Source organism: Moschus berezovskii, chromosome 9 (genome assembly GCF_049115385.1).
Source record: "Moschus berezovskii isolate FMDL1 chromosome 9, NW_MosBer_1.0, whole genome shotgun sequence".
NCBI classification, from domain to species: Eukaryota; Metazoa; Chordata; class Mammalia; order Artiodactyla; family Moschidae; genus Moschus; species Moschus berezovskii.
In genome coordinates this window covers 60,805,019-60,818,555 of record NC_142468.1, presented here as the reverse complement: position 1 = coordinate 60,818,555, position 13,537 = coordinate 60,805,019, and the positions used below count along the sequence as shown (strand labels likewise).

The 13,537-nt window shown below is 42.9% G+C and overlaps 1 protein-coding gene across 10 annotated transcripts in view; it reads right to left on the bottom strand.

Moving 5' to 3' along the window:
- The window catches only part of NIN (ninein), a 144,027-nt gene that overhangs the window by 60,348 nt on the left and 70,142 nt on the right, over positions 1-13,537 (bottom strand). For all 10 annotated transcript variants that reach the window (XM_055435410.2, XM_055435409.2, XM_088839716.1 and 7 more), the window contains one exon: positions 13,045-13,214. In XM_055435410.2, coding sequence (XP_055291385.1) covers positions 13,045-13,214 — 170 coding nt within the window. The remainder of the gene's footprint in view (positions 1-13,044; positions 13,215-13,537) is intronic.

Sequence of the window (13,537 nt, the reverse complement as noted above, 5' to 3'; positions counted from 1 at the left end):
AAATGGGGAAAATTCATCATTCAGCATGTAAGTTGGAAACACCCTAAAATGAAATCCATTCAGTCCACCTGAAAAAAATAAAGTTGGTTTCTGTGATCTAAGAACCATTGGTCAGAATAAAACCTATCGAGTCACATGTAGGGGATGATTTTTTAACAGCAGAAATGAAACGAGACATGGCAGGAGAATAGGTACCATGGGACAAGCCCCTGCTTGGACAATAGTTGGAAAAATGCAAACACATACCTTCAAAAAATGCTCGGCAACAATTCCTAACACAACAAGGTGTGTGTCTTGCTATAGAAAAATGTATTTCTTACATTGTCTCACTTCTCAACTCATTAAAATAGTGAATTAATTAATTAGTTCAGAGGAGCAAGAGGCTTCAATGTACTATTTCCAAAATCTCATGAATCTATGCAACTGGGTGCCTCGTCTGATTCCCGCTTCCCTGCCACCCCTCCTTCCTGGTTCTCACGTCTGACTACTGAGGGTGGGAATCAGACGGCCACCTGGCTCTGAACCCAGGCTTACCTACTGGGTTTGTACTTGAACAAATTTCTTAATCTCTTTTGCCTCAGTTTCTCCATCTATAAAATGAGAATAAAGTAGTACATATTTCACAGAGCTGGGTAAAAATGCCTAGAATTGTGCCTGGCACTAAATAAGCAAATAAAATTTGACATTATTTTTCTTGGACATGTGTTTATATAGTACATGTTAAATTTATATTTGCAGTTTCTTTTCATTAACATGTTTAAACTTAAAGGATTAATTTGATTGCCTTTGGGAGGTATTGGTTATTTATAAAAATTTGTAAGAAAAATGCCAAGTCTCCAGCAGATATGCAAATAATACAGACAATTCATATAAGAGGCAACCCAATTAAATATGGGGAAAGGTTCATTTCAGTAGCATTCAGAGATGCGTAAATTAAAACCAAGCAATCATCTTGTTCCCATTAAATTAGCCAAGTATTTAAGATATGACTCCTATTACCAACAAGGTTATGATTTAAAATAGGCTGTTTGGGAAAGAAAATAAAACAGACCTATTAATGTTATTGGAACAATACAAATGGATATTACTTTTTAGTAAAGGAAATGACTTTATGTATCAAAAGCCATGAAAATGTTCATGCTTTCTGATCCAATTTCATATGATTTCTGATGGTAAAAGTAAAGTATTGAAAACAATTTAAAAACAATGGGGCATAAAGTATAATAACACATCATAATATAGTCATTATAGAATTATAAAACCATGTTGGAGCATGAAATACATCTGATAAAATGTTAAATGAAAGACCACAACAAAAATGCCATCAACACTATGCCACTGGAAAAAAACACATTTATACAATTAGACAAAAACTGGAAGGAAATAGAGACAATAAATATATATTTAGTTGAGGGAATGTGGGAAACAATTTCATTTCCTTTACTGTTATAAAGGTTGTTTATACCATATAAATAGGTACAACTTCACTACTTCTTTTGCCCACCTGCCCTCGAATTCTCACTGAATGAATTCCCTGTGACTTGGGGGTGGGGGAAAGGGAAACTTCTGCCCCCTGGGTGTGTACCACTAGTCAGCAAGGTCCTCCTGCACTCTGACTTGTGATCAGGAGAACAAGCTCAGTGGGAAGCCCAGGTGCTTCCCGGAGGGTAAAAGCTGCTGGTGCCAATGCCTCCTAAATTTAGCAGAGTGGAGGAAGATCAGCAGAGAAGGCAATGGCATCCCACTCCAGTACTCTTGCCTGGAAAATCCCATGGACGGAGGAGTCTGGTGGGCTGCAGTCCATGGGGTCGTGACTGAGCGACCGCACTTTCACTTTTCACTTTAATGCATTGGAGAAGGAAATGGCAACCCACTCCAGTGTTCTTGCCTGGAGAATCCCAGGGATGGGGGAGCCTGGTGGGCTGCCGTCTATGGGGTCACACAGAGTCGGACACGACTGAAGCGACTTAGCAGCAGCAGCAGCAGGAAGATGAGGGACACTCATCTGAGACCTCCCTTGGGGACTGTGACCAGGGTCATCCAAAGAGGCACCCTTCAGACAGCCTAACCAATGGCATCAGGTACAACAATTTAAATGATTTCACGCAAACTCTTAGGGTGAGTGGTGACAAGGTAAGGAATAACTTATTTTAACATCTCCAGGAGTAACAATTTTCCAAGCATTTCTCTTCAGCCCTGTGTAAGAAGCACAGATCCAGCTAAGACCAGCCCTATTAGAAGGGGAAGCAAACTGATCCTAAGGGCTACATTTTCTTCCCAAAACCACTTCAACTGGAGATTGAGTTTACCACCCAGATGTTTTGCTATGCTTTTTCCCAGTCTCTCCCATAGGTCTGTTCCTTTAAGGGGATACATATCACATAGTGGCTGAATGTTTGTTATTAAATTGCAATTTCAGGGGGTGAGTGTGGGAGGGAGCAGATCCAATTCATTCACAGCTCATTTATTTTCATTCTCACTGCCTGGAACCAGTAGTTCCAATTAAAAAGCAGGGGGAGAGAAAGGGGAAGGCAGGTTAGAAGGTGGGGGAGAGGGGGATTAGATCTCTTGACTACTGGAATACCACCAATAAAAAGAGCCAGGTCCTTTAATTGATGATGCTTTCCCCAGCAGTAAAGCCTGGCAGGTAGTCTCCAGACACTAGTATGCCCTGAGTGTTGGAAGGGAGGTAATCATGAATACCTCTGGAAAAGTAGGAGAGGAAGGGGTGGCAATTGCTGGGATGTGTTCTCCATACTAATTAATGAAAAAGGATTTTCAACTTCTTTCCTTGAAATCTTATAATAACCTCTCACTGGAGAACGAATGGATATTAATAACAAAAAAAAAATCATCCTGTGGGAGCTCAGCTTTTCCTGACTCTGGAGGCAAAATGGTAGCTGGGGAGACTGCCAGGGTGAAGCTCTGCCACTCTGTCTGCAGAGTGGGGCTGACCACCCCCTCCCGTAGGGACATGGAGGCACATGCCTGGGTCTTAGGAAATGTTAGCTCTTGTTAATATTTCAGCAAGAACAATAATGTGGTAAAGGGTTTAGGCTCCAGACATGGATTCTTCACTTACGGGCTATGCAAGCCTGGGTCAGTTACTTAATCCTTGCATGCAGTTTCCCTAGGGGTAAGTGAATAACGGTACCTACCTCTGAGGGTGTGCTAGTATTTGGAAAGCACTTAAAACAGTGAATGCTACAAATTAAGTGCTAAGTGTCTGTTAAGTAAATAAATGTTATAGTTATTATTCCTGCGACCTGGGTGAGGAAATAAACAGCAGACAGACCAGCATCAGCTTTAAGAAGAAACCCAGAAGAGACTCTGTAGAAACGACAGCTTTGAGCATGTTAGTTGTGATGAAGCAATCAACCTTTGATTCCGCATAGGAGCGAGGCCTCCTTGGGGGGCCTCCGCACTCTGAACAGTGTCCCCACAGCTGGCAGGACGCAGCATGTCATGTGTGCTGGCCAACAGTCTGTGCGAGAGTGGACAGGGGGGAGATGGTCAGAAGCTGCCTGGCCCTAAAACGGCTGCTGCAGAAAGCAGCTCCCCCCACCCCCTACACACACTTAGGCAAACAAAGAGAGTCCCGCACCCACGCTGTGGGCTGTGCAGCTCAGTCACGCTGGTAACTGTGGTCAGCTCTCAGGCTATCCTACAGCTGGACGAGGGTGCCCCGCACATGCGGGCCATACAGCGGCCCTGCTTTCAGGAATGTTTCTTTTGGAGGGACACCTGCTTGGCTGGTCTGCGGAGCAGATGGCCCAAGCCTCTGGGATCCCAGAGCTGCCAGCCCCGAGGCTGGGCCAGCATCTGCAGCCCGTGGGCCTGGCGTGGCCCCTGGCCACAATAGCCCAACCTCAGCCCCCAGCAGCCATCTGCTCCAGTGCAGACCTCTGTGCCCCTCAGAATGTACGGCTAATTAAAACGATTATGGCGCACACACGGGGCTATTCTTTCCCAGCAAAGGTTGCTGAGCTGAGCCAATCTCAGCAGACTTAAGCAGATTTTTTTTTTTTTTGAAAGGGGAAAATCTTGCAAGCCCAGAGAGAAGAGAAAGGAAATTTATTCAAGTAACAAAGCTCCCCCAACAAACTGAGCCATAGTATCCATTTTACAAGAACAGCACACTTAGGTAAGCATAGGAAGTCTCTACACAAAAATAGGATCAGTTTAGGAAAATATTTATGATGGAAACCTTAGCACTTTTAAAAGTGTAGCATCTATGGCCTATTTAACTAACAATTCTAAATATTTATAAAGCCATGCTGTGGGCAGGTACTGGAAGCTAAGTGTGCCCAGCCAGGCTGCTACTTACTATCCCTGCAGGGACACACTTTCGAGAACTTCATCTCTAGCTTTCCAGCATCTGAAGGTGAAGGGGCGATGAAGGTGCCCTGAGAGCCCCACACCCTAATCTCTTAACCCAGGGACAACCTGCTCAGTTGCAGGGCTGTCACAACTAGAATGCAAATCAGTTCCTTTATCTTTAAAAGCAATTAAAAGCTACAAGTAAGTGCTGGGGATAACAAGAATTGATGTATGATTTTTAAATGCATGCACATTTAGATAAGTCCTGCTGCAATGCCAAACAGCCTGCGGTACTGCCAGTGTGAAGAAATGCTGAATTTAAACGAGTCTGAGCCTTAAGCCTTTTCTACCAAGTTTCAGTTCACTGGATTTTAAAGTCCTGAAAGGAAGGATTCTTTCATACATCTGCTTGTGGTATCCTGCTAATCTGAGTCACTCTCAGATAGTGGATACTGCTTTCCTATTTGAAAAATACTTTCTAATGCTATAGTTGGAAAAATGTTACTATTATCACTTAAATTAACTTGTTAATTTTTTTTGAAGTGTTGTCGATTCTATTTTCTAGTTAGAAAATAAGTATTAGAAATTGTTGACCTGGAAAGAAGTGAGAATGAGGGCTGGATTCCAAAGGAACCTCCTCTGTGATGAAGTCAGGAGGACTTGTCAGAACAGCAAAACCTGAAAATCTGAAAGCTGTGTCTATGTTAGAATGAAAGCATCTTATTAGCTTTGAAGGGGTGTCTTTATATCACTTTTATGATCTATATTTGCATCTTGAATGAGTGTTTCATCTCTGAGAATAGCCAGATGATCTAATAATACTCAAGAAATATGAAGGGAATCACTGGAATTCCATGAATAAGGAAACCTCTCCTGATAATCTCACATCATTTGATGGAAGCAAATGGCATCAGTAATGAAACTGCTTATTTTATCTAAGACTAGAACAAACAATGTTAACGGGCGAGGAACTGAAAAATAGGTTTGACTACAAAAGCTCTTAGCAGAACTTCTCTAAGTTACTAAGGAGTTTGCTCCAAAATTAAATATCTGCTCTATACAACACAAATGAATAATTCATGAAATTCAACTACAAAGTTATGCATGTATGAAAATGAACATAAGGAGAATTTAAGTCAGTTTCGCACTTCTTGAAGAAATTTGGTTTTTATGGAGGGTAGTAAAATCAGTGTTGGGGTCCTTCATTTCTGTTTATGGTTTTAAACAACCACCCCCACTCACCCTCCTACTCCCACAGTCCTGACACAAAGGCTTGATTTAATGTCCATTCTCAGCTGAATGAAGCAGCCGGCTTTAACTTCTCTCTCAGGTCCTCACTTAAACTGCAAGGTTTTGACTTACACTCCTATTGTCTGCAATTGAAGAAATCACTGTTTAAAGCCTCTGGCTCATGATAAGAATCTTACTAGACCGATTTATACCCTGCGGAGGAAAACAGTTAACAAGGTGTCCCGTGTTTTGAATGAGGGCAGAAAGCAAAGTGGCCCTGCTCCAACTGTATTAACTGTCAACCTTTTCCACTCCGTGTGAATAATACAGAATAGAACCAAGAATTAGTTTTGCTTTTCTCCCCCACTTCCAGCTACTCTTAGGAGAAAAGTGAATATAAAATTCAAGGTTAGTTCAGTGGCCACTGCATATAAGGAGGGTGGGGTGGGTATGTACTCTTGGAATCTAAAAACTCACCTGTTTCTTCACAAAGTAAAGCAAAAACCCCCACCACCAAAACCTTCTCATTAATCATACCTTGGAATCAAGAAAGTACCCTTTGTTAGTCTGGATTAATTCAGAATAGAATGTCTAACTGAACTGCCTTGAGTGAAAATGATCCTACGAACAAAGAAAAGTCACCATTTTCCTTTCAATACCCCAGAAGAGAGGTCAGACTCCCAAGGGATCTATTTGTCAGATAAACACACTAAATTGAAAGGCGACTGCACATCTCAACCTAATGGTGGAACCTACCATCACTCGTGAACTAGCACGTTTTGCCTTCAGGGTTTCTAAGTGAAATTCTAAAATACCATTTTAGTGGTAAAAAACTTAGCAAGATTACAGTGGTCTTTCCCTATGCAATGGCTTTATGGCCTTGTAAAGTAAACTTGGTAGGGGAGGCATGCTTAACAGGTTAGTTATTTTCTGCTTCATCAGGAAAGAATAAAATTGCCTGAATAAAACTGGGGGAGGGTAGGATGGAGATGATTAAAACGTTGACAATTTATGTTAGGGTTTTACCTTATGTGAACCGAAACAAAACTCAAACACAACCCCAAACACCTCATAACAAGGTGTTATAACTCACAGAACTCAAGTATTCTATTCAAAGGATGAGGCTGAAATGTGATCCCATAGTCATAACACGGGTTCTCACCCAAGGCACAAGACACAATGGTTGGTGCACCATGAATGGTCATGGGGGCAATTTGGATCGTCACATGTAACTTATATTAAAAGATTTATGTGCTTGAAAGCAATCTCTACCATAACATCAGGCTTCCCTGGTAGCTCAGACCTTAAAGAATCTGCCTGCAATGCAAGAGACTCAGGTTTGACCCCTGGGTTGGGAAGATCCCCTGGAGTAGGAAATGGCAACCCACGCCAGTATTCTTGCCTGGAAAATTCCATGGATAGGGGAGCCTGGCAGGCTATAGTTCAGGGGGCTGTAAAGAGTCAGACACGACTGAGTGACTAACACACACACCACAAAATCACTCTTACTTGCCAGCATCTCTGTTTTCCTGGGTGGGAGGAAAATGGTGGAGTTACAGGTAGACCTCAGAGAATTGTGGCTACTGAGAATTACTTATAATCTGTTGTACATATGGGAGAAGGTCTTCCAAATAAGGATGCAAAAAGGACACTGTGCATAACTAGACCAAGAGTCTAGGAATGAAATATACACCCTTAGCAATACCCCTACTCTGGAACAACCCTAGAGGGGAACTGTGTATGCGTGTGTTTGTGTGTATGTTAGTTGCTCAGCCATATCTGACTCTTTGCAACATCATGGACTGGGGCCCCACTAGGCTCCCATGTCCATGGAATTCTCCAGGCAAGAATACTGGAGTGGGTTGCCATTTCCTTCTCCAGAGGATCTTCCCAACCCAAGGATTGAACCCGGGTCTCCTGCATTGCAGGCAGATTCTTTACCATCTGAGCCATCAGAGAAACACGGTAGCGATTATTGTTTATCCCTTCAGATGACTGTTTGCTAACATATCTCTACAGGATGAGTTCCTAGAAGGAAACAAGCCACCCTGAGGCTAGCATTTACAGGTGACTTGTGACACCATAGCTTTATTGACTATGCCAAAGCCTTTGACTATGTGGATCACAATAAACTGTGGAAAATTCTGAAAGAGATGGGAATACCAGACCACCTGACCTGCCTCTTGAGAAACCTGTATGCTGATCAGGAAGCAACAGTCAGAACTGGACATGGAGCAACAGACTGGTTCCAAATAGGACATAGAGTACGTCAAGGTTGTATATTGTCACCTTGCTTATTTAACTTATATGCAGAGTACATCATGAGAAATGCTGGGCTGGATGAAGCACAAGCTGGAATCAAGATTGCTGGGAGAAATATCAATAACCTCAGATAAGCAAATGACACCACCCTTATGGCAGAAAGTGAAGAAGAACTGAACAGCCTCTTGAGGAGAGTGAAAAAGTTGGCTTAAAACTCAATAATCAGAAATCTAAGATCATGGCATCCGGCCCAATTCACTTCATGGCAAATAGATGTGGAAACAGTAGAAACAGTGGAAACAGTGGCTGACTTTATTTTTGGGGGCTCCAAAATAACTGCAGTTGGTGACTGCAGCCATGAAATTAAAAGACGCTTACTCCTTGGAAAGAAGTTCAGTTCAGTTCAGTCGCTCAGTCGTGTCCGACTCTCCGCGACCCCATGAATCACAGCACGCCAGGCCTCCCTGTCCATCACCAACTCCCGGAGTTCACTCAAACTCATGTCCACAGAGTCGGTGATGCCATCCAGCCATCTCATTCTCGGTCGTCCCCTTCTCCTCCCGCCCCCAACCTTTTATGACAAATCTAGATAGCAAATTAAAAAGCAGAGACATTACTTTGCCAACAAAGGTCCGTCTAGTCAAGGCTATGGTTTTTCTAATAGTCATGTATGCATGTGAGAGTTGGACTATAAAGAAAGCTGAGCACCGAAGAATTGATGCTTTTGAACTGTGGCGTTGGAGAAGACTCTTGAGAGTCTCTTGGATGGCAGGGAGATCCAACCAGTCCATCCTAAAGGAGATCAGTCCTGAATATTCATTGGAAGGACTGATGCTGAAGCTGAAACTTCACTACTTTGGCCACCTGATGTGAAGAACTGACTCACTAGAAAAGACCCTGACACTGGGAAAGATTGAAGGCTGGAGGAGAAGGGGACAACAGAGGATGAGATGGTTGGATGGCATCACCAACTCGATGGACATGAGTTTGGATAAACTCCGGGAGCTGGTGATGGACAGGGAGGCCTGGTATGCTGTGGTCCATGGGGTTGCAGAGTTGGACATGACTGAGCGACTGAACTGTGACACCATTCCATTCTACTGCCCACCTCTCCAAACTCCTTAAATAAAGAGGATTATTACTTGATTCATCCTAGATCTGAAAACTATTCTGTTGGGTAATAACAGCCGGACTTCCTCATTATTGAACTTCTGATAACAGATTCAGGTCCTGTGGTCTTCATCAAAAAAAAGAAAAAGACAACTCTCAAGTCACTTTAGAAGAAAAAATGAGGCTTGTCTGAGGACAGGAAAAACTTTAGTCTAAACGCAAGCCAGGCACTCCTGAGCCAGGGCTCAGGAGTCAAAGAAACCTGGAGCCAAACCAAGCAGACTTGTCTCTAGCTCCCCATCTGACTGCTCCTCATGAAATAGTCATGTCACAGGAGACCCAGCCCACTCCTGCCTTTAACACTGCAAAGCCACATGGAAATATGAGTTCCTGATAACAAACACACCCAAGGAAGAAATTCTTAACACCCAAGGGCAGGAGACAAAAGGGCCAGAGGCAGCCAAGAGGAAGAAAAAAGAAACTAGCAGTACAATAAAGAACCCCTGAAAGAATGGCTATCATCAAAAAATCCACAAACAACAAATGCTGTGAGGGGAGAAGGTAACCCTCCTACACTGTTGGTGGGAATGTAAATTGGTACAGCCACCGTGGAGAACAGTATGGAGGTTCCTTAAAAAACTGAAAATAGAGCTACCGTATGATCCAGCAATTCCGACCCTGGGCATATATTCGGAAAAAAACATCTGAAAGGAAACACGCACCCCAATGTTCACTGCAACACCGTTTAAAAAAGCCAAGACACAGAAGCAACCTAAATGTCCACTGACAGAGGAAAGGATAAAGAAGATGTGGTATATATATACAATGAAATATTACTCAGCCTTTAAAAACAGTGAAATAATGCCATCTTCAGCAACATGGATGGACCTGGAGAGTGTCATATGGAGTGAAGTCAGTCAGACAGAGAAGGAGAACTATCCTGACATCCCTTATAGGTGGACTCTAAAAAGAAATGACACAAATGAACTTACAAAACAGAAAGAGACTCACAGACTTAGAAAACACACTTACAGTTGCCAGGGGGAAGGGACAGTTAGGGACTCTGGGAAGGACATGTACACACTGCTATATCTAGAATGGATAACCAATGGGGGACCTAGTGTATAGTACATGGAACTCTGCTCAATTTTATGTGCCAGCCTGGATGGGAGCGGGGTTTAGGGGAGAATGGATACATGTCTATGTATGGCTGAGTCCCATCACTGTTCACCTAAAACTACATTGTTAACTACATTGTTAATCAGCTATACCTCAATACAAAATAAAAAATTTAGTTTGGAAAGAAGTGATTTGGTAGCTTGAGATGCAATAAAACCCATTTATTCATGCAGAAATCTGCAATCTGGCTGTTTGTATTAAAAAAAAAAGACCTCCTGACAGATACTGAACTTGTAAGTTAAGAATAAACAAATCCCACAGTTCATTTAGAACATTGCCCTCCCCATCTTCCCCACCTGAGGGCCACTCTAGAATAGGGAAGATGCCCCAGTACTCTGAGGAGCCCCAGATAGCTTCTGTAGAAGAGACAAGGGTGTCTAGAGCAAGCCAGTGCTGCCCAGAGCATGATCTGAGTCGACCAACAGAGTGGCTTTCGATGGCTGAAATGATTACAGAAACTGGCCAGGAAACTGCAGTGCCACCTTGACACAACCGGTTGCAATTAAGACCAATGATGGCAAAACTAAGCTGCAGATCGTGAGGGCAGTGCATGTGACCCACAGCCAAGGTGACTGCATGAAGCAGAGGCCAGCCCGTCTCACTACCAACAGGAACATCAAAACCTCATGCATCATGCTGTAAACATGATGAATCGATCTGAAAACCAACAGGCTCCATTCAGTTCACAAAACACTTCATTTTTAGACAAGAAAGCAGCTGGATGAACTTTGAGTCCACTTTTAGCAATAAATAAAGAGGGAGGTAAAAACATGTTATCTGATTTGCTACAGGTGTTCTGGTTGGGCTATAACAAACTCCCGAAGTCAAGTCAGTAGAGTCCTTGGGGAGAGCAGACAGAGACAAATGACGTTCTCCAGCCCTCAATAGAGGGCTCTTTGATGGTGGGTTGTTACGCCAAAACTTCCATATAGTGTCCAAAGGTCACACCTAAGAGATTTCTAGAGGAGTTAGGGAAGCTGCAGCTTATAAGGGGTGAAATGATTCTCCCAATATAGCCTTGTACTAAGTATAAGCAGCAAGATTTTGCCCAGACTCTGGCCTCAACCCTTAACTTCATTTACACATAAAGCCAAAGTAGATGAAATTAAATAAAGACATAAGAAATATCCTGCCAGCAACAAAATCAATTCTGCCCAAGAACTTTCTGGGTATCCCCAGATGGTAATTAGAAACTCGCCTAACACAAAAATAAGTAACCATTTAATTTCTTAGCAGCAAATAACAGTACCTCTGTACTGAAAACAGTTGGAGAAAGGAGATACTAGACTTAAAAGTGTTTTCCAAATAACAAAATCTTCCCCCATCAAGTGTGGAGCCCTATTTTAACCAATTATTTTTTTCACAGAGAAATGTCTCAGATACATTCCACACTAGTTAGGGCTATGAAACAGGTTTAATGTTGTAATTTTGATACCCTTCCTGACAGCAAGATAAATAGTTCAAACACTGCAGTAACTGAAGTATGCAAATTACTTGCTTACCTGAAATAGTAAACGGAACACTTGTGAGTGCGATTTCTATGTGTTTTACTGTGGGAAGGGCCCTATCTAAGTTCTCGAAGTGACCCAAGAAAGGGTCTGAAATGGACTGAACCAAGATGGGTAGAGGTCTCTGCCCCAGACCCGTGGCCCCTGGTGCTGTGAGGTTGCAGTGCCATCCGTGCTGCTTCTCACAGCCTTTCTCTTTTTAGCCATCACCTCTCACCTGCACCATTCACACCATTTTTGTGGTTTCTATCTTTCTTACCCCCTTCAGCTGCTTTTCTTCCTCTCTTCTCACTCGCATTTCTGCCCCTGCTCCTTCACTTCTATTGTGAGGACAGGTATCACTTGATTCTAAAAAGCAGCGCAAGCCTCTTTGGGTTAACAGGCCAGTCTCGTGTCTTCTAAATTGCAGCACTTGTGATTGGTCTCAATTCTGCTCAATACTGGGACTCTCTCTGGTTACCCTTGGGTTTGTGGGTATTCTAGAAAGTTGAAGATGCCAGGTATCTGCTTGCTGGGGACATTATTGGAGCAAGCTTCTTGTAGATATATCAGCAAGCTGAAGATGAATGTTAATGGCAACAAACACATACTCCCTGCTTAACCTGTGATCTACAGATGACTTTAAGGAAGTTGAGGCTCTTTTGTCTCTTTTCCAGCTTATATGAGCATCTGAAATATCTGCATCCCCAGACGAAGCTGGGATTTGCAAGAAATATTTAGAGCTTGCTCAGCATGGCACTTTCAATCATGTTCTATAAATGGGATGCTGGTAAATGAGCCATAAAGAAAAAAAAAGAAAATGCTACTGCCTCTTTCTTATTGGTAGATTATAGCAAAATGTAAAATGAAAACAGGGAGATGAGGGAAGCAGAGGGATCTCTGATTGCTGGGGAGTCAGATGCGCCTGGGGGCGACAGAACTGATAAGAGCCCTGGCAATTGCTGAGCCCTGTGACAAAGACAAAGTTGCAAAGCTGCTTTACGCCACCACAAAAGATAAGATGCTGGCTCCTGAAATGCCTGAAAACTGCTTTCACTTCTTACCTGTCACTGTAGCTGTTTTATAGTTTGCAGGGAGGGAGCTGATTAGCTTTTTACATAACTAAAAATGACAGTGCCTTGGAGGAGAGAGATATTCCCAAGAAGAGCTAGAAGTGGCAGACCTCAGATAATATAAAAATAACTGAATTAAAACTGTATATACATAAAATATGCACAGAAACATCAGCTCTTCAAAAGCTGAAACATATAAACAACAGAAAAAGCAGTCATAGATATCCAAAAGGCAAGTAACAAGACTGGCATGTAGATGAAAAAAAAGTGGCTGAGAAAAGCCATAAACCCCTCAGTCCTCCTGTGTCTGCACCACAAGGGTGTGGGTACGCACAGGTCTCCACACCTGTGGTCCAGATGGATGTGTCTGTCCAATTTCTTACCTCGCTGTGCTCACTGGCTGGAATGTGTGAAGGCTGTGGTTCTTCATCGAGTGGCTCAATGACGGTCACCTCTGCAAACTCCTCCACGGATTCTTGAAATTCAGGTAAAGATCTGCGTCCATAACGCTTCCCACCTCTAACATATTTGGGCTGAGCTTCGAGAGTGCAGTCTGGGCAAGGAGACAAGAGTTGAGGCCACATTACAAGACAATCTCAGTCCCTATCTGACAACGCCCAGCCTTCAGACACAGCCTCTTATATACCAGCCCCAAAATAAACCACCAGTGTTTGCCAGCTGCAGTGGAAGTGGGCGTCCACAAGCCAGCAGGTCAGATACAGAGCACAGCTTCTAATTCCGCATGATTTAGAGTGCCCCAAGTAGATCTCAGCATATGGTGGGAGAGATGCAGAGCCCACAGTGAGGCATTTGCTTAAAACTATGGAATTAAGATCAGGACAAAGCAAGCAGTCATATTTGTTCTTCTGTTTATCA